The 25,951-nt window shown below is 41.2% G+C and overlaps 1 protein-coding gene across 1 annotated transcript; it reads left to right on the top strand.

Moving 5' to 3' along the window:
* Window positions 1-1,253: 1,253 nt before the first annotated feature.
* zdhhc12a (zinc finger DHHC-type palmitoyltransferase 12a) lies at window positions 1,254-25,661 on the top strand. The gene is made up of 5 exons (XM_043720595.1): window positions 1,254-1,859; window positions 12,627-12,763; window positions 13,172-13,279; window positions 13,838-14,004; window positions 21,669-25,661. Exons 1-5 carry the CDS (start codon window positions 1,763-1,765, stop codon window positions 21,982-21,984), a joined length of 825 nt encoding a protein of 274 aa, XP_043576530.1. The 5' UTR covers window positions 1,254-1,762; the 3' UTR covers window positions 21,985-25,661.
* The last annotated feature ends 290 nt before the right edge of the window (window positions 25,662-25,951 follow it).

Raw genomic sequence — 25,951 nt, 5'->3', positions numbered from 1 at the left:
CCCTCGTTCGGGCCAACTTGTTTTAAGGCGGGACAGTGGCTCAGTGGTTAGCACTGCTACTTCACAGCACCAGGTTCGGTTCCAGCCTCAGGTGACTGTCTGTGTGGAGTTTGCATGTTCTCCCAGTGTCTGTGTCCACAGTCCAAAGATGTGCAGGTCAGGTGAATTGGCCATGCTAAATTGCCCATAATGTTAGGTGCATTAGTCAGAGGGAAATGGGTCTGGGTGATTTACTCTTCAGAGGGTCGGTGTGGACTTGTTGGGCCGAAGGGCCTGTTTCCACACTGTAGAGAATCTAAAATATGCAGCCTCAGCAGTACATCTCTGCTTTGTAATCCAGCTCTCTTGAAATGAAATGAATGCTAATATTGCATTTGCATTGCCAACTGAACCTGCATGTTAACATTATAGGAAGAATGTGATGGTACTGGAGACAGTGCAGAAGATTCATCAGGATTTTGCTGGGGATGGAGTGACTCAGCTAAAAACAGAAATTAGATAGGCAGAGCAAAGGAGGGCGAGGGGAATCTGAATGAGGGGTACAAAGCGGTGAGGGGCGTAGATAGGGAGAAACCTTACCCCTTAGTAGACCGGGAGGTGGAGGTAGAGGGGGTGGGTACCAGTTTTAAGTGAGAAACAAGAAATTTAAAGTGGATAACAGGTGTTTTTGTTTAAAAATCAGAGTCACCATGAGAAGTAGGAACAGGAATAGGCAGTCCAGTCCCTTCAGCCTGCTCTGTCATTCAACAGTAATTGTGGCTTATCTGGTGGGAATCCGGAGCTCACTGTGTCTGACAAGGATGGTACAGTCAGAAACCTTCATAACATTTGAGTAGTACTTAGATGAGCATTTTCTACCCAATGCATACAAGGCTATGGGCCAAGGCTCCTTTCCCTGCTACACAGTCTACAAAACACAGACTCTCCATTCTTTGTACTCTCAAAAGGGTCACAAATCACCCTAGAGAGTGGTGGACACCAAGGCATTGAGTAATTTTTTTAAAAGAAAGGAGTTGGACAGATTTTTAATTAGAAATGCGTTGAATGGTTTTGGAGGGCAAGCAGGAAAGAGGCAAAAACAAAAACTGCCAGAGAAACTTAGCCGGTCTGGCAGACCTGTGGAGAAAAAAAAACACAACTCAAATTCAGTGACCCCCCCCCCCCCAAATTAGAAAAAGCTCAGAATCATAGAGCACGGAAACAGACCCTTCGGCCTAACCAGTCCGTGTGGTCCATAATCCCAAACTAAACCTGCCTGCTCCTGGCCCATATCCCTCCAAACTTTTCCTATTCATGTACTTATCTAAATGTCTTCTAGATTTTTGCAACTGTCCCCGCCTCCACCGCTTCTTCAGGGAGCTCATTCCACACATGAACCACCTTCTGTGTAAAAATCTCACCTTAAAAACGTGCCCCTTAGTTTTGTAATCCCCCATCCTAAGGAAAAGGACAACTATGATCAACTCTATTTGTACCGGGACGTGAGACCATTATCGAATAGAGCGGGCTGGAGGGGCTGAATGGCCTATTCCGTGCTCTACTTATTAAGAGAAAGCATTGCCTCAAGCTCCAGATCCCAGGAGCCGCCTAATCCGCTACACGTTTTACATCCGACCACCCCCCCAAACTCCTGACCAATCAGAACACGCGTTACTGTCCCCTGGAGACGGCAGTTGCCGCTCGTAGCGGCTGGGCCTGGATCCCGCTGCCGCTTCCCTTCTGCCCCCTCGGAGACCGGCTCTCGGTCCTGGAAGATTCCAGAATGTTCAAGAACCTTCTCTCGAGCGGCTCCTTGATCCGGGCCCTGCACGCGGCGCTGACGTGGGCGGTGACGTTGGTGCTCTTCCTGTTCGAGACGGGTGAGGTGACACTCGGACTGTACTATCTGTTCCTGGGGGTGGAGGGGTACAGGGCAGGGATTTAGAATGGAGTCTTTAATGAAATTAGTCATAACTACTGTACACCATCACTGCGCGGAGTGCAGAAGTTATGTCTTTTTTTGCGTCGCCAGTGATTAGTCTTTATAAGGGTCAATTCTGTTTTTTTTATGATTGTACGCTCTCCCTTTACAAAAGTGGTAGATCCTATGATGCACCACAACAAGACAGCTTGTATTTATAAACACAATGACCTACCTTTATAAACACAATAAATGCCCAAAATCAATTATTCGAAAACCATAAGCTATCAGGGAAACCTGAAATAAAATCATGTGATAAAAGGGGAGATGAAGCGAGATGCACGTTTTGGAGTGTGATCATTAGTATCGAGCTATTGGGCTGATTGTGCCAGGACAGATTGGGGAATTTCTAAGTGAAATTTCAGCTGTTTTGTATACCCTCTCCTAATTTCCATGATGTATTCTTCCACGATACCATCCTCAATCTCGCTAAAATTTGACTATGCTTCACAAGTAGTCAATAAATCCTGTCTGGCAACATCTGTGGAGAGAGAAACAAGAGTTAACAATACCAAGCCCAATACTGGACAATACCAATACTGGACAATACCAATACTGGACTCAAACATTAACTTTTGTTTTCCTCTCTCCTCAGATGCTACCAAACTTGTTGAATTTCCCCAGCAATTTGTTTTTGCTTCAGATTTCCAGAGTCCACAGTTCTTTAAAACATCTTTTGATCCATGGAAGTTAGATGATTTGTCCAAACTCACATTTGTGTTCAAATCATCAGGTTCTAATTCCCATTATCTGCTTTCATACGGCAAAAAAAGTGCAAAGACCATACCTTATTTCCTCTCGGTTAAAGAAATAATCTAGGTCCATACGATAACTTCATTAATCCACTGGTCATAAATTTCATTTCAGAAAGCAGTTTGGATGCCCCAAAATTTTACATTTTGACTCAACCATCCTTTGCTACCAATGTGATATACTAGAAGGTACTTAACAATTCCAAGTCTACACTTTCAGTGAGAGCTTTATTTCAGTTAACCACATGCTATAAAACTCTCATCCTACAGATTACTAGCTTCCCATATTTATACAATTAATTCTCACCCAATTAACTCTGAACTAATATATTCATTATCTGTTCATTCCATTAGGTGTCATAGAATCCCTACAGTGTGGGAACAGGCCCTTTGGCCCAACAAGTCCACACCAACCCTCCAAAGAGTATCCCACCCAAACTGACTCCCCATTACTCTACATTTACCCTGACTAATGCACGTAACCTGAACACAAGGGCAATTTAGCATAGCCAATTCACCTAACCTGCACATCTTTAGATTGTGGGAGGAAACCAGTGCACCCGGAGGAAACCCACGCAGATACGGAGAATGTGCAAACCCCACACAGACTCCTGATGCTGGAATCAAACCTTGGTCCTGGCACTGTGAGGCAGCAGTGCTAAAACACTGAGCCGCCATGCTGCCCTCAGTCTTTGTTTCAGACCATATTAAAGGATAGCACCTGCAAAATGTCCTCTATACCACACACCATCCTGATTTGGAATTATTTCATTGTTCCTTCACCATGATTGAATGAAAATCCCGGAAAACTCCCCTCAACACCACTGTGGGTGTACCTATCCCCAGTGGATTGCATTGGTTCAAAAAGGTAGCTTCCTACTTACCTTCTCCAAGGAAATTTAGGATTGGCAATAAATGATGGGCAAAGCACTAATGCCCACAACCTAGGAATGAATGTTACTACCACTCTGTTGGTAAAGACATTTCTCCTATATTCACTATTGGATTAATTAGTGGCACTCTCATATTTCTGGCCCCTGGTTTTGGAATGTGTCTAAGCCACAGACATTTCTATTTATTTACTTCACTTCATAGAGCAGAAAAAGATGTAGAACAGTTGAAGTATGAAATTCCTGAATTAAAAAGATCTTTCAATTTAAAGCTGTCACATTTTTCTAACTAAAAGACTTTCTTTTGAGGCTTTCATAACCTCAGATAAATTTTATGGCACGTAAAAGATTTTATGGCACAATTTTAATGACTCACAAGGGAGTTAACCTCTGATTTTTTAGGTTGGTTTTGATCCCTCAGCCAACAGCACTAAAACAGAGAATTTGATTGTTATCACATTTGCTGTTTGTAGTAGTTTTGTGTGCTCAAATAATCACATTTTTAACAAATTTACTCAAAGGATGTGTCCCTGTCCCTAATTACCCTTGAGAAAGTGATACTAAGATGCCATTTGAACTGCTGCAGTCCATGTGGGTATGTACACCCAGAATGCTATAAGACAACAGTAACTACATTAAAAGTACTTCATTTGTTCAAAAACTATAAAATGTTGGAGCTGAATTAGGCCATTCAGATCATTGCGTCTGCTCAATGTATTTCTCAATTCCATCCTCCTGCCTTCTCTCTATCACCCTTGATTCCTTTACCAATCAACAGTCCATCTCTCTTAAAGACACTCAATGAGTTGGCCTCCATAGCCCTCTGTGGCAATGAGTTCCACAGATTCACACCTTCTGCCTGAAGAAATTCCTCCACATCTCAGTTCTCAATGATCGTCCCCTCACTCTGCTGCTGTGCCCTCAGGTCTTAGCATCTCCTACAAGTGGAAACATCTCCACATATATTCTATCAAGGCCTGTCAGTACATTTTACTCCTCACCCTTCTAAATTCCATGAGTACAAACTCATAGTTGTCAATTGCTCCTCATATGACAAGCCTTTCATCCCCAAGATAATTCTTGTAAACCTTCTCTGGATTCCCTCCAAGGCCAGCAAATTATTCCTTAGATATGGGGCCCAAAACTGCTCACAATATTCCAATTGTTGTTGGAGCAGAACGTTTTATATATATCTCTACTCTTGTATTCTAGCCCTCTTGAAATGAATGCTAACATGGCAATTAGGAAGACAATTGCAAACTGAACCTTCATGTTAACCTTGAGAGAATCCTGAACTAGAACCCGAGGTCCTTTGTGCTTCAGATTTCTAAAGCCTTTCCTCATTCAAAAAATAATCTATGGCTCTGTTTTTCCAAACAAAGTGCATAACCTCACATTATATTTCATCTGCCACTTCTTTGCCCACTCTCCTAGCCTAACCAATTCCATCTGCAGCCTCCCCGCTTTCGTAACCCTACCTGTTTATCCATCTGTCTTTGTGACATCTGCAAACCTAGCAACAATGCCCTCATTTCCTTTGTCCAGAACATTAATGTGTAATGTGAATAGCTGTGGTCCCAACACGGATCCCTGCAGAACTCCACTAGTCACACCCTGAAAAAGACCCCTTCATACTTACTGTCTGCCTTCTGCCAGTCAGCCAATGCTGTATCCACACTAGAAGCTTGCCCCTAACATCGTGGGCTATTACTTATCAGGCTCCTTTGCAGCACCTTGTCAAATATCTTCTGGAAATCCAAATACCGTAGATCCCATGCACTGGCTCTCCTTTGTCTGTGTTGCTTGTTACCTTCTCAAAGAATTCTAAGTACCTTGCCCCTAACACCATGAGCTGTTATCTTATTTGGCAGCCTCCTATGTGGCACCTTGTCAAACACTTTCTGTAAATCAAAATAGATGACATCCACTGGCTCTTCTTTGTTTAATTTGCTCGAAGAATTCTAACAGATTGGTCAAGCATGAAAACAACAAATGCTAGAGATCACAGCGTGTCAGATAGCATCCATGGAGAGAGAGCAAGTTAACGTTTCAAGTCTAGATGACTCTTCATTAGAGCTGACGTACAGTGTGGAGGGGATAGCATTTATGCTGCAGTTTGGTGGGGGGGGTTGCAGTAGTGGATGTAGGGTGCTAATGGAGAAAAGATGTCGGTAGTTCAGATTAAGGGATCGGAATGTGAGAATGGCAGAACAATGGAGTTTTGACAAATCTCCTGACAGATTTGAAAGGACAGACTCTGGGATGGGAGGAGAGGAGAGAGGACATGATAACAAGCTTACAGGAATGAACTATGAAAAAGCGAAGAATGAGATTCTGGATGAAGTGAGCAGCTTCAGTCCGGTTACTTCAAAACACTGGTAATGCTATTTTATTTTTTATCAGAAAAAAGTAATGCTCAGTAAAGATGTTTTGCTGACTGCATTACTATAGATTGTAGTAAAATCAGCAACAAAGCTTCGCTCTCCAAGTCACCAATCCTTTAGTGTTAGAAGAAAGGGGAACAGAACAACCATAACATTAAACTGTTAAAAACAAGGTATGTCATAGTCCTAGGGTGGAAGTCTCAACCCTGTTTATGTGTATTCAAGAATCCAATTCTGATTTGGGCAGAGTTTTTTGGTCCCTGAGTGGTCTTTCTGCTGCTTGTCTCTGATCTGTCTACAATTTTTAAGTGGTGCAGGCATACCGCCAATTATCAGCCACATTTAGGGTCATTTCATCACTGGCCTCATATTTGAGGCTGGCAGATGGTGTTCAGAGGCAGAGGGGATCCTGGTAATCACTAACCTCAGGGTGGGAGTAGTGGGTACGGATGAGGGTTTCTCCCTCGAGATGCCTTGGCACATTGGGTGCTTCACCCTTCAAGTTCTGCACCTACAAACCATGGCCATTCCATCAAGACCCCACAACTATCATGCTGTGACACTCAGGCCAAGCCTCTTCTCCCCACTGTGAGACCTCCTGCATTTCCCTGGTCCTGGGCTCCAGAGCTTCAATATGAAGGGTATTTGCAGTCCCAGCTCCTGGCACGATAGAACACAAGCCAATCAGATTAGCCAGCTCCTGTCTGAAGTGAAAAATTTTTCTAATTGCATGCTGCATGTTCTGTTTGTGGCAAATTACCACTCTTCCGAAGGATTCCCTGCCAACCCTTCTGCGTTTTACTGCTTCTTCTGCACCAGGCATTTCTGAAACCACTTTGAATCCATAAAAAAATGAGAAGCATTGCTCCATTATTGGTGGGTCAACAGATAGCAGAGAAATTGCTTTCTGAAAAACTTTTACTTTTGGAAGAAATACCTAAACTTACAATGGTATATTCAGACATTGTCTGACAATCAATATTACAGAATTTTATATGTAAACCAAACTTTTACAAGCAAATTACTTGTAGGCTTAATTTCCTTTTGTAACTTCCAAGATTTGAGGAGAGGAACGTGAGAATTGGTGAATGAAATCATGTTTTCCTCTTTTCATCCCATACTAAGTTCTGTACTTCAATACCTTACAAAATGCATCTTGCATACAAAGGGAAATGTGTTAAGCTAAACTTTTGAAGAACACCATTGGTGCAAAAATATAATATTTCAATTCATCATAATCTTTGGACCATCTTTAGACTTTACATAGTTGATCTGGCAGCACATCTATGATATGTCATAATACACCTTATCCTTCAGTTCCTCAATTACCTTAATTTTCATACAGTGAAAGAACATTGTCCCCAAATGTTCTCAAAGAATAATTTGCTTGACCAACGCTTTGTGTCATATTGCTATTTCACACATTGAAACTAAAAAAGCAAAATGTTTCTTCTGTTTCCCTTCGTGGAAAATGCTGTATTACCTCTTTCCTTCTTCCCATAACCCGACAAAATTAAATCATAATGTCTGCATTCATGTTGTATTTTATTGTGTTTGTTTTTAAATGTAGTATCTCAAAGTACGTCATACAGAGATTACTTTTAACATCCCTTTCTTGTACCAATGGTCAGTTAATTTGCTTGATTTATTGTTTGAGGAAGGAATTGTGGCTAGTACCTGGGAGAACTCCTTATAGTTTAAATAATGTAGACGTATCTAAATATCCACCTCATTGGGAGATTTAACATTTCATTAGAAAATCAGTATTTCTGGTAAAGCAACTTTTTCTCTGTGGTGTAACCATGTCAACTTAGATTAGCTCAGTGCAGGTTTGGTGTTTTTAATCTCAGTGAGACTAACTGATTACTCCAAAATTTTGTGTGGCATATTGATTCATGTCCATTTGGAGAGGCATTAAAATTTCTGCACTTATTTGATTTGAAGCACTTCACTGATCCACCGATAGCAGTCTTCCAAGGCATCTTAGATTCTCGAAAAGTCACAGAGGATTTGAAAACTGGAAATGCAATACCTTTATCCAAAAAAGGAGGGAAAAAAAGAACACATACCAATGGTCAGTTAACTTAACATCTGTCATTGGGAAGTTGTCACAGCCTTTTATAAAGGATGTAGTGGAGCATTTAGAAATGCATAATATAATCAAGTAGAGTCAACATGCCTTTATTGAAAAGGAAATCATGCCTGACAGATTTATTACTTTGAGCGGAGAACATGCAAGGTAGGCAAAGAGGGACCGGTCAGTGTAATATATTTGGGTAGCCAAAAGATTTTTGATAAGGTACTGCACATAACCTTCCTTGCTAAGAGCGCTTGCTGTTGGGGCTACCATAGTAGCATTGATCCAACACAAAAATAAGTGGAAAGACAAGTTGTGAAGTGGATGAAAACAGTTTACAGAGATATTGATAGGTTAAGTGGGCAAAACGTTGGCAAATGGAGTAGTGTAGGAAAATGTGAAGTTGTTCACTTTGGAAGGGAGAATAAAAGTTATTATTCAAGTGGGGGAAAACTGCAGAGAGCTGGAGCTCAAAGAGGCTTGGAGGCACTTGTGTATGAAACACAGAAAACTTGGACACAGGTGCAGTAGGTGGGCAGGAAGGCTAATGTTGGCCCTTATTTCAAGGGGTTTGAAGCTTAAGAGTAGGGAGATCTCGCTGCAACTGTCCAAGGTGCTGATGAGACTACATTTGGAGTACTGAGAGCAATTTTGAATCCCTTATTTAAGGAACGATATCATTGGCACTTCAGGGAACTTTCATTAGGCTGATCCTTAGTATGGCAGGATTGTCTTATGAACAGAGGCTAAATAGGTTGGGACTCTATTCGCTGAAATGTAGAAGAATGAAAGGTGATGTCATTAAGACATATAGGATTCTTAAGAGGCTTTCCTGGGTTAATGTTGAGAGGATGTTTCTCCTCATGGGAGTGTCCAGGACCAATTGGCATGGTCTCAGAATAAAGGAGTGACAATTTAAGACTGAGATGAGAAGTTTCTTCTCTGAGAGTTGAAGTCTTTGGATGTCCTTGCAATGGAGAGCGGTGAGGGCAAAGTGTTGATGTATATTTAAGGCTGAAATAGATTCTTAATCAGTTGGTGATTCAAGGGTTATGGGAAAAGCTAGGAATGGGAATATGAGGAATGTCAGATCAGCCATGATCCTATTGAATGGCAGAGCAGCCAAATATCCTACTCCTGTTCCTGTTTCTCATGGTCTTACAATAGAGGACTGGCCACCCAATAGAGTTGGGGTAAAAGGGGCATTTTCAGGCTTACACCTTGTAACTAGTAGAGTATTGCAAAGATCGGGACCTGAATTATTTATTATATGTATTAATAAATATATTAAAAATGAGTTCGGATGAGGAAAGTAAATGTACTAATGCCAAGTTTGTAGTTGAGACAAAAATAGTTGGTACTCAACTAGTGAGGATGACATAGTGTACAGAGGTATAGATACGTTAAGTGAGTGGGCAAAAACTTGGCAGATAGAATATAATGAAAGAAAATGAAGTAATGCACTTTGACAAGAAGAACAGAGGAGTAAATATTACTTAAGTGGGAAAGACTGCAGAAACCACAGTGATGGAGTGGCACGGTGGCTCAGTGGTTAGCATTGCTGCCTCACAGTGCCCAGGACCCAGGTTCATTCCAGGAGGCTCATTCCTGATGAAGTGCTTGTGCCTGAAGCGTTGATTCTCCTGCTCCTCAGATGCTGCCTGATCTGCTGTGCTTTCCCAGTACCATGCTCGACCCAAGTTCATTCCGCCTTCAGACAACTGTGTGGAGTTTGCATATTGTACTGTGAATATATGGGTTTCCTCTGGATTCTTCCCACAGTCCAAAGCTAAGCAGGGCAGGTGGATTGTACATGCTAAATTGCCCATAGCATTCAGGGATGTGCAAGCTTAGTGGATTAGTCATAGGAAATGCAGGGTTACAGGGATAGGGTGGGGGAAGGTGGGTCTGTGTGCAATGCTATTGGGAAGGTCAATGTAAACTCAATGGCATGAGCCACACTGTAGGGATTCTATGATTTTGGGGTTCTCACACATGAATCACAAAAAGCTAGAAGATAATAGGGAGTACAAATAGTCTAGCCTTTATTTCAAAGGGAATAGAATATAATAAAAAAAGGACAGCTTGCTAAAACTATACAAGGCACAACTTAGATCACATCTAGAACACTGTGAAATGTTTTGGTCATTTTATCTAAGAAACAGTATAATGACAGTGGAGGCAATCCACCAAACTTCAGTTGGTTTTGGGTATGAAAGGATTTTCTTATAAGTGGATGTTAAGTAGGTTGGGCTTGTTTTCATTGGAGTTTAGAAACCTTGATGAAACATAACATCCTTGTGGGATGCTGAACATGGTAGGTGAGGATAAGTTGTTTCCTCTTGTGGGAGAGTCTAGGACTAGAAGGCATAATTTCAGAGTAAGGGATCACCATTTAAAAAAGAGATGAGAACTTTTTTCTCGGAGGGATGTCAAATGAGGAATTTATTTACCACAGGAGGCTGTAGGGGCTGGCTCATCAAGTGTATTCAATGCTGAGATAGATTATTAAATCAGTAAGAAAATAAAGAGTTGTGGAGATAAGGCAGAAAGTGGAGTTAAGAATTATCAGATTTACCATGATTCCTTTGAATGAGAAAGCAGACTCAATGGACTGAATAGCTTATTTCTGCTCCTGTGTCTTATGGTCTATGGAACCTAAGGTGAATATTTTATTTCCTAATGCAAGTTACTCATATAACCAACAAATGAATTGACAGAGGAAGTTTGAACTCTTGAAAAATAAAAGGAGCATGGATGGGATAAATATCTCCCTGGGGATGGAGAGTCCAGAACGAAAGGGCATAGGTTTAGGGTGAGAGGGGAAAGATATAAAAGGTACCTAACGGGCAATGTTTTCACACAGAGGGTGGTGCATGCATGGAATGAGCTGCTAGAGGACGTGGTGGAGGCTGGTACAATTACAGCATTTAAAAGGCATTTGGATGGGTATATGAATAGGAAGGGTTTAGAGGGATATGGCCCAAGTGCTGGCAAATGGGATTTGGTTAGGTTGGTACATCTGGTCGGCATGGATGAGTTGGACTGAAGGGTCTGTTTCCGTGCCATACACCTCCATGACGAAGCTAAAAGAAAGGGAAGAAATAGGAGTTGGTTCACAGTTTGAAGCAGTTGAACTCAATATTAAGTCCAGAAGGCTGTAAAGTGCCTAGTCTGAAGAGGAGATGTTCCTCCAGTTTGCGCGGTGATTCACTGGAAAACTGCAGCATGCCGAGGACAAACACATGGGCATGCAAACAGGATGCTGTGTTAAAGTGGCCAGCTACTGGAAGGTCAAGGTCCTGCTTGTGCACAGACCAGAGGTGTTCCACAGAGCGGTCACCCAGTCTGCGTTTAGATTCTCCAATGTGGAGTAGGCCACTTTGGGTGCAATGAGTACAATTCACAAGGTTGGAGGAGGTACAGATGAAATGCTTCTTCACCTCAAAAGAATATTTAGGCCCTTGAATTGAGCAGGGAAGAGGAGAAGGGGCAGGTGTTGCACCTTCTGCGGTTACATGTGGTGCCATTTGAGGTGGGGGGACGTGGTGTTGGTGGTTGTGGAATGGATTAGGGTATCCCAGAGGGAATGAAATACAGACAGGGGAGATGTGTTTGGTAGTGGTGTTCTGCTGGAGTTGTCTGAAATGACAGAGAATGATCCTTTGAATGCAGAAACTGGTGGAATGAAAATGAGGACAAGGGGGAACCTAGTCACACTGTTGTGGGTGATGGGAAGGGGCAAGGGTGGAAGCACAGGTGATAGGTTGGATGCTCTGTCAACCACAGCAGGCAGGACCACCACTTGATGAAGCTATGCTAACTCAGCCCTATTTTACCATGCACTTTCAATTACTCTGCAATCTCATCCTTAATAGTGGTCTCTAAAATCTTACCAGCAACTGAGGTCAGGCTAACCAGCTTATTAGTTTCTGGTTCCCTCTCTGTTTAACCAGGGAAGTTACATTAGCCAGTGTTCTGGAAAGATATTCTGGAAGCCTCCCTGACTCCAGTAAGTCCTGAAAGTTCACCTCAATGCCTCTACAATCTCTTCAGCTATCTCCTTCAGAACTCTGGAATGCAGTCCATCTGCTCTCAGTGATTTATTCACTTTCAGATATTCCAGCTTCCCCAGCACCTTCTTCTTGGCTGATAAGCACTACACCCATCTCTGCCCCAACTCTCAGAGTTCTGTTAAGATTCTGGAGTATTTCACTGAAAATTTCCAGTGGTCCAATGCCCACTCTTACTTCTCTCTAATCTTCTAGATATCTAAAAAAAACTCTTGCAATTTTATTTTATATTACAAGCTTATTTTCCCTCATACTTTATCTTCTCTTCCTTTATTGCTTTTTTTTTTAAAGTTATCCTTTGCTAGTTTTCAAAGGTTTCCCAATCCTCTGGTTCCCACTTATCTTCACCACTTTGTATGCATTTTCTTTTGTTTCTATGTTGTTGCTGTTTTCCCATATCATCCTCCCTTTAGTGCATTAAGCATTTTGTCTCCTGAAATCTTGAAAGTCGCTGCATAAAATTGAATAGCTTTCTTTTTGATGATTGCAGATCTGAGACGGAGTGAGAATCGTGGTGAGTTCCTCCAGCCAGTTTCCTTTGTGCTGCTGGTTTTCTGCTCAATGTTACTGTACTTCATCACCTCCCTCATGGACCCAGGATATGTCACATTTGATGATGAACTAAAGGTAAATCTGTGTCCAGCATGAACTTATTCCTCTGAGCAGCCAATGAAAATTGTTTTCTCCAGAAAAAGATTTACATATGAAGTTGAAATTACAGCTGAGAAACATGTCATATATACAAACTGGTCAGCATAAATGTTCCACAGTAGCCTTCCGCCCACCACTCCATTACATCTCAGCATGTTCTTCTCTTCCCTTGCCTTCTTCCTCGTATACTTACCTAGCTTTCCCTTAGATGCATCTATCACATGCATCTCAATCACTCCTTGTGGAAGAGATTTCATTAACGTTCCTTTTCTTGTTCAATGTGATAACTGTATTTTTTAAAAAATTGGTGTAAAGCACACTGAATGGTCTGTTTTGAAGAGTTTGACTTTTCCATTACTTTATCTTCTTGCTGGTTACTCACAGGGCCGGATTCCTCAGGCAAATCAGGGTGTGGGGAATGAGAAAGAGCAGATGATCCCTGTGGTACAGAAACCACATAGACTGAGGCGCTGTGGATTCTGCATGGTCCAGGTCAGTTTTTTTTTTAGGAATACCTTTACTTAAATAAAAACATTCTGCTCAAGCAAATGAAAATCCATTATCTTGGGGGAGAAAAAAAAAAGTTAGTGTTTCAAAATGCCAGAAGGCTAAAGAAGTGGAATCCCCGATTTAAGAACTTCTGCCTTACAAACGCTCGTACTTACCAAATGTAATCCCATGATTTTAAAGACCTGACATACAAACATTTCCTGTACTTACGAATGGCTGCTTTACATTGTCCTGCACCATGGTTAGACTCACATACAAATCAACTTGCGAATGGATTCCAGAATAGATCATGAGAGCTCAGAAGTTGAAGGCTTAGTCGCCAGTGGTGGAATCACCATAACTGTGGGATGTTGAGGAGGTCAGAATCGGAGGAGATGAGCGATCTCAGTTGGCTTTAGGGGGTGGAAATAGAGATTTTGGGGTTTGGGGAAAAGAGGGCAGTGGTAAAGCAGCAGATATTTTGCAGCAGGGAAAAAAAAATATTTAAAAATTGAGGTATTAAACAAAACAGTATGTCACTAGTATCCTTTGTCCCAGCAGCAGCCCATGCGTTCCAAACACTGCCAGTCATGTCAGCACTGTGTGCGTCGATATGACCACCATTGCCCTTGGATTGAAAACTGCGTGGGGGAAAGGAACCATCGCTTCTTTGTGCTTTACCTGATGCTGCAACTCGCAGTTCTGCTGTGGGCCTTCCACGTTGCATGGTGAGATGCTTTACTGAATCCACATTGTCCAAGCTTGCAAAGTGGGGGGAGAAAGAGAGAGGAGGTGGGGGGAGAGAGGGATATTACTGGCAATTCTTCCCATTTGGCCAATCACTTTTAAGCTTCTCATACTAATGATGCAGAATGCTAAGTGTCAAATCAAAACACAGAACCGGAAAAAGTCATAGTCTCTGCGTTATTACCTGACCCACATGTAAATTGGCATGGGGCAAATCAGATTAGAGTGATGAATGTGTGATTCAAAGACTGGTGTGGGAGAAGTGGGTTCAGGTTGTACGAAGAATGTACAAAGCATACAAAATAAAACAGATGAATGAGACTGCAGGATATGGATTGGGACCTGAATCTTGAAAGATAAAAAGGAATATAGGAATGACATGATAGTAGGAAAAGGTAAAAGGGGTGATGCTGTTCATTAATGGTGGTATAAACATAATAGAAAGGGATGATCCAAATTCAGGAAACCAAGATGAGCAAAAAGTTTGGGGAGAAGGTAGAATAACAAACAAACAAAAATACAGCACAGTAATAGGCCACCAAGTCTGTGCAGATTCTTAATCCTTACTTACTGCCCATACACTCTTTAAATGTTGCTAACCTGCCTGCCACCACCATCTCCACCGGTGTTACCACTTTCAGGAATCTGTGGACCTGTATGCCCAGATCCCTCTGTATGTCAGTGCTTCTAAGGATTCTGCAATTTATTGAATTTGATCTTCCAAAGTGTCACCTTGCATTTGTTCATATTAACCTCCATCTGCCATTTCTCTGCCCAAATCTACACACTATCTATACTTTGCTGTATCATTTGACAATCCTCCTCACTATCTGCAACTCTGCCAATTTTGATGTCATCTGCAAACTTAACCAGACCACCTATATTTTCCTTCATAACATTTATAGGTACTACAAACAACAGAGGTCCCAGCAAGTTTTGAGAAGATTTGTAGCTCAGGTTGAGGTTCTGGAGGTAGGTTGGCTCGCTGAGCTGGAAAGTTCATTTTCAGACGTTTCGTCACCATACTAGGTAACATCTTCAGTTAGCCTCTGAACAAAGCACTGCTGGTGTTTCCTGTTTTCTATTTATGTGTTTGGGGTTCCTTGGGTTGGTGATGTCATTTCCTGTGGTGGCTATTTACTGCACGGTAGCTCAGTGGTTAACACTGCTGCCTCATGGCGCAAAGGACCCAGGATTAAATTCTAGACTCGGGCAACTGTCTGGGTGGAGTTTGCATATTCTCCCCATGTCTCCGTGAGTTTCGTCTGGGTAATTCAGTTTCGGCCCCACAGTCCAAAGATGTGCAGGTTAGGTGAATTGGCCATACTAAATTGGCTATAGTGTCCAGGGATATGCAGTCTAGGTAGTTAGTCATGGGAAATACAGGATTACAGGGATAGGATAAGTGGTTTAGATCTGGGTAAGATGCTCTTTGGAAGGTCACTGTGGACGTGATGGGCTGAATGGTCTGCTTTCACACTGTTGGGATTCTGTGATTCTAAAAATACTGATTTCCATTCCGACAAGCACCCTTCTACCACTACTCTCTCTTTTACGACCAACCAGTTCTGTATCCATCGAGCTAGCACACCTCTGATCCCATGAGACTCTACCTTTTGTGCCAGCCTGTCATGTCTTATTAAAGTCTATGTAGACAACATCCATTGCCCTTCACTCATCTATGATTCTTGTCACCTCTTCAAAAAAACTCAATCAAGTTGGTGATAAGTGACCTTTCTTGCACAAACCCATACTGCCTAACACTAACAAATCCATTTGGTTCCAAATATGAATAAATCCTGTCTCTCAATATCTTTTCCAACAGCTTCCCTGCCACTGACATCAGGCTCACTGGCCTGTAATTACCTGAATTATCTTTATTTCCCTTCTTAGATAAAGGAAGGGCATTGGCCATTCTCCAGTCCTCTGGAATCTCATCTAAGGCCAAAGAAGATGCAAAGACATCTATTAAAATCCCAGATATTTCCTTCCTTCCCACAGTATCCTACATTAGATATACATCTTGCTCTGGAAACATGTCTACTTTAATGCATTTCAAGACATTCAACACTTCCTCCTTCATTATGTTGACCTGCCCAAGAGTATTCACAAATCTTTCCCTAACCTCAATATTCCTCATGTCCCTCTCTTTGGTGAATACCAATTTAAAGTACTCATTAAGGATCTCACCTATCTTCCTCCTTTATCCTTGGGCCCCTCTCTCTCCCAAGCTACTCTCTTGCTCCTCATGTATGTGTAAAATGCCTTGGGATTCTCCTTAACCCTGCTGGCCAAGGACATTTCATAACCCCTTTTAGCCCTCCTAACTCTTTGTCTGAGCTCCTTCCTACTTTCTCTATATTCTTCAAGAACTTTGTTTTGTTTTAGTTTTCTGGATCTTAGGTGTGCTTCCCTTTTTTTTGAATAAACTGATAATTTCCCCTGTCATCCAAGGTTCCCGAATCCTGCCATTTCTGTCTTTCATTTTCACAGATACATACCTGTACTGCACTCTAATCAACTAGCCTTTAAGAGACTCCCACATGTCAGATGTGGATTTACCCTCAACAGCAGCTTCCAATCCACATTCTCCAATTCTTGCCTAATTCGGTTATAGTTAGCCTTCCCCCAATTTAATGCCTTCATCCAAGGTACTCCTGTCCTTCTCTATAAAAACTTATGGAATTACGGTCACTATTTCCAAAATGCTTCAATGAAACCTTGATCACCCACCATCATGGCTAGCAAGAAACATTAAAGTTGTTATTAAAGTGGAAGAAAGAAACATAATTGTGCAAAGAAAATTGGCAAGTCAAAAGACTATACAGAATAGGAAAAAAAAAACAAGAAGTGGCTAATGGGGGTGGGGGGGTGTGTGCGAGAGAGAACGTGCGCACGAGAGAAAAAAAAGGGAGAGACAGAGACAGAAAAAGCTAGCCACAAATATACAAACAAGATGGTAAGAGTTTCTATAAATTATTTATTCTACAAATATTTAAGAGTTAGCAAAGTGGATGTTGGTCAAATAGAAAATGAGATTGGAGAATTCAAAATGGAAAACAAGGAAATGGTAGATGAACTGAAGTATTTTCCATCTGTCTTCACTATAGAGACAAATATTGTTCCAAAAACAGCAATACATGGAAATGGAAAGGAGGAGGAAATTAGAGAAAATCACCATCACCAGAGTACTGAGTGAATGGTTGGAGCAAGACTGGCAAATATCTGGGTCCTGATGGATTTAATGATTTTAACAAAAAAGTGGCTCAGTGGATAGGGACCCAGGTTCGACTCCTGCCTCAGGCGACTGTCTGAAAGTTTGCACATTCTCCCAGTGTTTGCATGGACTTGTTGGGCCAAATGACCTGTTTCCACACTGTAGGGATTCAATGACCATGAAAAGTGGCCAGAGAAATAGTTAATGCATTGGTTTTAACTTTCTAAAATTCCTTAGATTTTGGGACAGTCCCATTAAATTAGAAGATAACAAATTAATGCTTTTTTTCAAAAATGGAGGGAGATAGAAAGCAGGAAACCACAGGCCAGTTAGCTTAACATTTGTCAATGTTAGAAGCCATTTTTAAACATACAACAGGGCAATATTATCACAGGTTCAGTGGAATCAGGCAGAGTTAACATGGTTTTGTGAAAGGGAAATCATGTTTGACCAATCTTTTGGAGTTCTTTGGAGGTAAACTGCTGTGGCTGAAGGGGAATGGTGGATGTACTGCATTGAGATTTTTAGAAGGCATCTGATAAGGTATTACCCAGCCAATTACCACCCTGCCAGTCTACACTCAGTCATCAGGAAAGTGATGGAAGGGGTCATCAACAATGCTATCAAGCAGCACCTGCTCAGTGACACCCAGTTTGGGTTCCACCAGGGCTACTCAGTTTTTGACCTCATTCCAGCCTTTGTTCAAGATGGACAAGAGCTGAGTTAGGAGGTGAGGTGAGAGTAATAGCCCTTGTCATAAAGTCTGCATTTGACCAAGTCTAGCATTAAGGAACCTGAGCAAAACTGAAATCATTGGGTATCGGGACAAATTCCCCAGTGGTTAGAGTCATACCTGACACATAGGAAGATGGTTGTGGTTGTTGGAGGTCAGTCATCTCAGCTCCAGGACATCTCTGCAGGAGTTCCTCAGGGTAGTGTCTTCGGCTGCTTCATCAATGACCTTTCCTCTATCATAAGGTCAGAAGTGAGGATGTTCACCAATTATTGTGCAAAAGCTTGACACCATCCAGGACAAAGCAACCCGTTTGATTGGCACTACATCCAAAAGCATCCACTCCCTCCACCAGTGACATTCAGCAGCAGTGTGAACTATCTACAAGATGCACTGCAGAAATTCAAAGATCCTCAGACAGCACCTTCCAAACCCATGATCACTTCCATCTGGAAGGACAAGGGCAGCAGATACATGGGAACACCACCACCTTCAAGTTCCCCTCCAAGCCACCCACTATCCTGACTTAGAAGTATATCACTGTTCCTTCACCGTCACATGGTCAAAATTCTGCAAGTTCCTCCCAAAGTGCATTGTGGGTCAACCCACAGCACATTGACTGCAGCGGTTCAAGGAGGCAGCTCACCTCCACCTTCAAGGGCAACTAGGGACAGACAATAAATGCTGGCCAACCAGCAATGCCCGCATCCCACAATGGAATTAAAAATAAATAAACCTGCTACAAAAAAGTTATTGCAAACAAAAGCACAATATAGGGATAAGATATTGGCATTGATCGAAAACTGACTGGCTAACAGGAAGTAGATAGGTGTAAGCAAAACTTTTTCAGGTCGGAAAGATGTAACAGCTTGTGTGCCACGAGGGATCTGTATTGGGACCTCAATTTTATACAAATGACTTGAATGAAGAGGAAAAAAGATATGGTGGCAAATTTGCTGATGATGCAAAGACAAGTAGAAACATAAATTGTGAAGAGAATACGAGGTTATAGAAAGATATTGATATGTATGGGAAAGGTGTGGCAAATGGAGTATTATGTGGGAAGTTGACTTTTTACAGGAAGAATACAGCAGCAGCACTATATCTAAATGGTGGGAAATTGCAGAGTTCGGAGATGTGAAAGAATCTGGGTGTCCTAGAGAATGAATCACAAAAGATTAGTATGCAGGTAAACCAAGTAATCAGGAAAGTAAATAAAATGATATCATTTCTCACAAGGGGAAGTGAATATAAAAGTAGGGAGATTATCCTAGAGTTATACAGGGCATTGGTGAGACTGACTCTGGACTGCTGTGAGCAGTATTGATCATCTTATTTAAGGAAGGATGTGGGTTGTAAGTTTGCTTGCTGAGCTGTCTGCCTTAGTGTCTTTGGTGGTGTTCAGGAATTCTTGGGCAGAGTGAATGGAGTGGTACGAGTCTTTTACGAGGTATTTCAGTTTTCGGTGGAGTTCCTTAGCTAGTCTGTATGTCGGTGTTCCAGGTTGTGAGACTGTGGGTTTGAGGGGGCCTTTGGTTTGTGTACTTTTGATGGTCCGTAGAAGCAGGGTGTGTTGAATCCATCCCGGTTTCATTTTTTGGAGATCTGTTTTGTTAATTTGTCCTAACTTGTGAAGGATCTTTAGTGTAGCTGTGACACTGTTTTCTAGCTGTGGAGTCAGGTCTATCACCACCTGTTGGTAAGTGTCAGGATCTGCGAGCAGTGAATTCATCTGAAATTTTCAGAGTACTGTGTTCTGTTTAAGATGATGGTCATGCATCCTTTGTCTGCAGGTAGGCTACAATGTTTGCCTTTTCTGAGTCCTCAGTTCAGTGAGCAAACTAACAACCTGAACCACAAATCTCCTCAAAAATCATAACGAAGGATGTAAATGCATTGGACAAGGTTCAAATCAAATTCAAAGAGTTAACTGGACTCACAGCTGGAATGGGTAGGTTGATTTAGGAGGTAAGGTTGGACAGATCAGGCCTACACTCACAGAAGATCGGAAGAGTAAGAGGTGACTTGATTGAAAAATAAACAGGTGGTCTCGACAGGGGAAGTATGGAGTAAATGCATTTTCTTCTGGGAGAATTGACAACTAGGGGTGACCTATTAAAAACAGATAAGGCAAAATGTTTCTTCTTGGGCTCAGAGTCAGAGATGTACAGCATGGAGACAGACCCTTCATCCAACTCGCCTATGCCGACCAGTTATCCCAACCTAATCTAGTCCCATTTGCCAGCACTTGGCCCATATCCCTCTAAACTCATATACCCATCCAGCTGCCTTTTAAATGTTGCAATTGTACCAGCCTCCACCACTTCCTCTGGCAGCTTATTCCATACATGCACCACCCTATGTGAAAAGGTTGTCCCTTAGGTCTCTCTCATATCTTTCCCCTCTCACCCTATACCTATGCCCTCTAGTTCTGGATTCCCCCACCCCATAGGGAAGACTTTGTCTATTTATCCTATCCATGCTCCTCCTGATTTTATAAAATGTCTGAGGTCACTCCTTAGCCTTCAACGCTCCAGGGAAAACAGCCCTAGCGTATTCAGCCTCTCCCTATAGTTCAAATCCTGCAACCCTGGCAACATCCTTGTAAGTCTTATCTGAACCCTTTCAAGTCTCACAACATCCTTCAGATAGGAAGGAGACCAGAATTGCACGCAATATTCCAAAAGTGGCCTAACCAACATCCTGTGCAGCTGCTCTGACCAATAAAGGAAAGCATACCAAACGCCTTCTTCACTATCCTATCTACCTGCGACTCTACTTTCAAGGAGCTATGAACCTGCACTCCAAGGTCTCTCTGTTCAGCAAGTTTCCCAAGGACCTTACCATTCAGAGTTTAAGTCCTGCTAAGATTTGCTTTCCCAAAATGCAACACCTCACATATATCTAAATTAAACTCCATCTGCCACTTCTCAGCCCATTGGCCTATTTGATCAAGGTCCTGCTGTAATCGGAGGTAACCTTCTTTGCTTTCCACCATACCTCCAATTTTGGTGTCATCTGCAAACTTACTAACTATACCTCCTATAGAGTCCCGGAATATTTTTAAGGCAGATTTTTGTTAAGCAACAGGCTGAAAGGTTATCAAGAGTAGGCAGGAGAATGGATTTGAGATTGTAGCTGATCAGCCATGATCTTATTGAGTGGCAAGCAGGCTTGTGGGCCTGGAAAGTCTAGTTCTACTCAATTCATATGATTGATTACCCTCTGTTCGTTAAACAACACATACATTTCCATAGCATCTTTCACAGCCATGGACCAAGCTAAAATGCCTCTTGACAATAGCCGCTATAATTCAAAGTATTTCATTGGTCATGTAGGAAATGCAGCCAGCACCAATGTATGCATGGCAAGATCCCACACTACAACATGGCGACAAGGGAAATTTAGTATTGGTTAAGGGGTAAATATTGGCCAAGGACATCAGAAGAACTCCCCAACTCTTCTTTGTAATGTTGCCCCACAATCTTTTCCATCTACTCATTTGACAGGCCCTCTCAGTTTTGCCCCTCCAACAGTGCAGTGCTCCCTCAGTTCTGCACTGGGAGTGTTAACCTCCATATCTGTTATCAAGTCTCTACAGCAGGGCTTAAACTCAGTTACTTAACTCAGAGGAAAGTGGTAACCACTGAAATATGGCTTAACACCTGTACAATTTTTCAATGTTGTATTTTTAGGTCAGGATTTCGTACTGAGGCCGCATGGAAAGACTGGCTCCAAGTCAATCTGCTTCTACTGTTGGCATTTATAATCATTATCATTTTCACTGTGGTGGTGATGCTGCTACTAGTGTCACATTTGTACTTGGTATCGAACAACACAACAACATGGGAATTCATGTCTCGCCATCGCATCTCCTACTTGAAACATTGTGGCTCAGAGGAGAACCCATTTGACCAGGGCATCCTCAGGAATTTGTGGACATTTTTCTGTGTGAGCAAGACAGTCGTGTGGGAAAGGATTTATTTTCAGGATGAAGATAGGCTGGTATAGTGAGTGGCAAAATTAACAAGTGGACTGTTTTCAGTAATTTCTATTTTGTTTTTCTGCCTCACTGGAATAGTATTATTTATTATGGCAATGCCATAACGTTGAAGTTTTCTCCAAAGTGTCAGGCTCAGAGACAGTCTGAGATCTTTGAAATAGAGGGTTCAGGGCTAGATGAATACTTTTTCTGTAGTGTCCAGAGTGTCCCACAACATAAAAAGAGAAAAGTAAAAGGCCAGAATTACTGTCACTAACTTCCAAGAAAGGAGTAGAAGGAGTGGGATAGAAAGAGGAGATGAAATGTGATCCTTAAGGAATTTTGATCTTTTGTTCTGAGAGAAAGCATTGAGATTATGAAATTATCCTCTATTTGTGCTGTCAGCCTCTCCAAAGATTAAATATGCACTGATCGCTCCTTCATCTAACAATGCACTTTAAATGTAGTCAGTTTTGATACTTCAAAAATAGGAATAACTTAGATTCTTTTTTATATTCTGAAACATTTAACACGGGCAGCTAACAATCTAATTAACCTTTTCATTATTCACTTGTCTGAAACTGACTTTAGCTGTATTGAATCAAATTACTTCTTCAAGAACTTCATTGTTACCTTCATGTTCTTAAAATTTAATAAACCCCATTGATCACCAAACTTACTTTTAAATCATTTCAATTTCTATTAACCAGGTCTTAAAATGGTTTTTTTTTTGCAAAATTCCTTTCTATTTTTACACGGATGTACCAAGCTCTATCAGACCACTTCACACATTTTTGTGCTCAATCGTAAAAGTTATAAATAAATTGTTATATTTGAACTGCTGCAGAAGTCGGAAATAGTGTCATGTCATCTACAGTTCTGGGGAAAAGCACAAGGGGTTAGGCAGCATCCAAGGAGCAGGAGAATCAACATGTCAGGCATAAGCCTTTCACCAGAAAACCTTTTCCAGCACTACACTCTCGACTCAGATCTCCAACATCTGCAGTCCTCACTTCCGGGGAAGTATCGTCCTGAGCCAGAAAGTTGCAGGTTTAGGTATTACTCCAGAAACTTGAACAATAAATCTAAGCTGAGGAAATGATAGAATAGCCTTTGTCATGTGCACTCAAACGAGTGCTTTGAAGAGTTTGCAATGTCGCCTCTTGGTACAGATACTTAAGTACAGGTACTTTAAGTGTTGTTACGGAATTAAAATAGGAAAAAAAAACTAGCATGTGAATACAGTTTAAAAATGTCCAGAATGAGAATAAAATATCTTTAAAGTACTCAAGTTATAGGCCTTTTCCACGAGTCCATACCTGCCAGAGTTCAGTACATGAGGCCTTCATGTGCTGCCCTCTGCCCTGGACTCTTCTCCAGGACCCATCCTCTGACCACAACTCAAGTCCCAGCTTGGCCTACGCTTGCTCTGCTCCTGCTCTGGCTATGACTCACTTCTGGGACATGGCACATGTTCTGCTCCCCCTCCAGGCTCTGGCCATGACTTGCTGATGCACCATCAGTGGAGTCATCTTTCAGTTAAGATGTCATCTCTCAGGTGGATGTAAAAATTTGACATCATGGCAAAGAGGAGGGGAGTTCATGCTGGTACCCTCAGCCACTATTTATCCCTTACCTAAGATCATACAGATTATCTGGTCAATGCCATGTGGCTGTCATGGGGCTGTTCTGCACCCAAACTAGTTGCCATATCACCTACATTACAGCAGTAACTACATTTCAAAATTAGATCTTTGATTATAAACCACTTTGGAACATTTGGATATTGTGAAAGGAACTACTTTAATGCAAGTTACTTTTAAAATATTACTCTGGCTGTTGTAAAAGAATAGCTCTGGCATTTGGTGCGGTCAGTGTTCATGTTACATTAGCTCCACCCATTCTAATTGCACCACAGTTTGTGGGTCAAGATGAGTTCTACTGTAGCTTTTTAGACGGAGGAGCCATTTCCCAAAGGTTCTAATAATTATGTCTGACCAAATGTAGTTATACTTCTTGCAATAATCGATCCTTGAACAGTACTTCTTCTCTAGGTATTCATAGTGGTGTATCCACAACCACCAAGCAAGAGCTTATCTTTGCTTTATCTTGGGGCCAAGAGGATAGCTGGCTGTGAATCATTCACACAACCCTTACTTAGTGCTACTTTTAGGTAGAAGTGGCAAAAATACAATGTACCAGAAGTGGTTGTCTGGGATGTGAGGGAGGGAGGGAGGTAGGAATGACTCCCAGTGAAAATTCATCTGCATTTAGATACCTCAGTGTTCAGGGTAACAATAACCTAAAACTCCCTGAACATCTGTCTGTTTCTTAAAAGAAAAAAAAATTAAAAACTTAACTCAGACAATGTGCTAATATCTATGGTTCACAGTCAAATTTTCTCCAATTATACTCCAACACCAATTTGGGAGTTTTTTTGGTAAAGGCATTGTAAACAGACATGTTGTTATACCACATAACACCAAAGATCCATCTGTGATGTCTCTATTTTGCCTTTCAGAACTCAATTTGTTTAAGTCATGAAATCCTCTTAAAATTAATACATATGCAGAGAAATGTTGCACTCAATCTGCTATGTAAATGGTTTCACATAGTTGAGAATGTCTACACTGAAATTCAGAATAGTGCATTGAAGTCAAGTAGAGTGGCTCCTTTGTTCTTTTAAATCCAGAGGCAAAAGATCAAAGAAAATTATTCAGTCCATTTAACCCAATGAGAAATTACTGAGGTTCTCTCTCAATCTCAATCCGATTAGTTAAGTAGTGTTTTAGTGATAAGTTGTTGCTGAAATTCAAGCATGAACATGTCAAATGGGAAATTGGTGAAGCATGAAAGGAGCTTAAAGTCCCTTCACATTCAAACCTCAAAAAAATAGTTGCCTCAGTTTACAATATGAAAAGTCAATGACCACATTTGTTCAGGTTTGTTATTGATTCAGACACTGGGGTGACAGTTATTGTTTCCAAACAGTTTTACTCAAAACTTAAATATGGCAAACATGATTCACATTAAACCAGCAAATCTCCTTTGACTCAGAAGATAGTCTACGGTACAGATGAATAAAACTTTTGATTGGGTACATTCTATTGGTGTCTGAAAGATAGTGTTACTTAAGTTCATTTCTGCCTCTGGAGAGGATAATATGGTAACAAACAGACTTGAGATTATAGGCAATTTTGAAATATGCAAATATTTGATTCCAGATTTAACAGTATGACCCTGGACATTAAATCCTTTGATGTCCTTGATATGCTTAGACTCAAAAGACCTCTTCCAAAACCAAGGAAAATAGGCTAATGATAAAACACACAACATGGTTATATGATTAGCAATAAAAGTCACCCACAGAAGGGACATACTTGGTAGATGTGTGGAATCAACCTTCCCATTAAAATATGGCAAAAAATGCAACAAATCAGAACTGAGAGCTAAATTAGCCTGATGAATTTAACGATAGAACAGGAAAGAGGGAACGGTGTAGGATTGTAAATAAAATTTTAAGCAGTTACAGAGCAGTGGATATTTTCAGGCTGATATTTTTATATCAGTTTTAAAGTATGATTAAACTTCTTGAACTGGTTTCTTAGGGAAATATTGCACTTTTATTTTTGGACTGGAATCTTTACGATAGCTTTGTCTGTCAAATTATATTCTGGAAAAGTATTGATTAAAAAAATCAAATCTTCATTGTAGTTTTTGATTTATTTTCTGATCAGTTTTATAAATAAATACAGCATATTGTAGCTAGCAGAGCTGTAACAAGAAATTGGAGGAAATATTAGTTCAAAATGCATTTGAAAATTATGTAGGAGCAGAGTTTGGATATCTGCAAGAACTACCATGTGGTATGAAGAAAAAGTCGGAAATATGGACCCAGTGAGATACACTTTGAAAGTTGCCACCCAGGTAAATAGTGTGGTGAAGAAGGCATATGGCGTACTGGCTTTTATTGGTAGAGGAATTGAGTTCCGGAGT

This window comes from Chiloscyllium plagiosum, chromosome 30 (assembly GCF_004010195.1).
Source record: "Chiloscyllium plagiosum isolate BGI_BamShark_2017 chromosome 30, ASM401019v2, whole genome shotgun sequence".
Lineage (NCBI taxonomy): Eukaryota > Metazoa > Chordata > Chondrichthyes > Orectolobiformes > Hemiscylliidae > Chiloscyllium > Chiloscyllium plagiosum.
The sequence above is the reverse complement of the archived record's forward strand: the minus strand, read 5'-3'. Positions and strand labels throughout refer to the sequence as shown.

What these genes read in the sequence shown, in the direction of transcription:
- zdhhc12a (XM_043720595.1), top strand. Translation starts at nt 1,763, where the DNA reads ATGTTCAAGAACCTTCTCTCGAGCGGCTCCTTGATCCGGGCCCTGCAC. An exon ending in GCTCTTCCTGTTCGAGACGG is followed by an intron (nt 1,860 to 12,626) that starts GTGAGGTGACAC and finishes TGATGATTGCAG; the next exon opens with ATCTGAGACGGAGTGAGAAT. An exon ending in TGGGCCTTCCACGTTGCATG is followed by an intron (nt 14,005 to 21,668) that starts GTGAGATGCTTT and finishes TTGTATTTTTAG; the next exon opens with GTCAGGATTTCGTACTGAGG.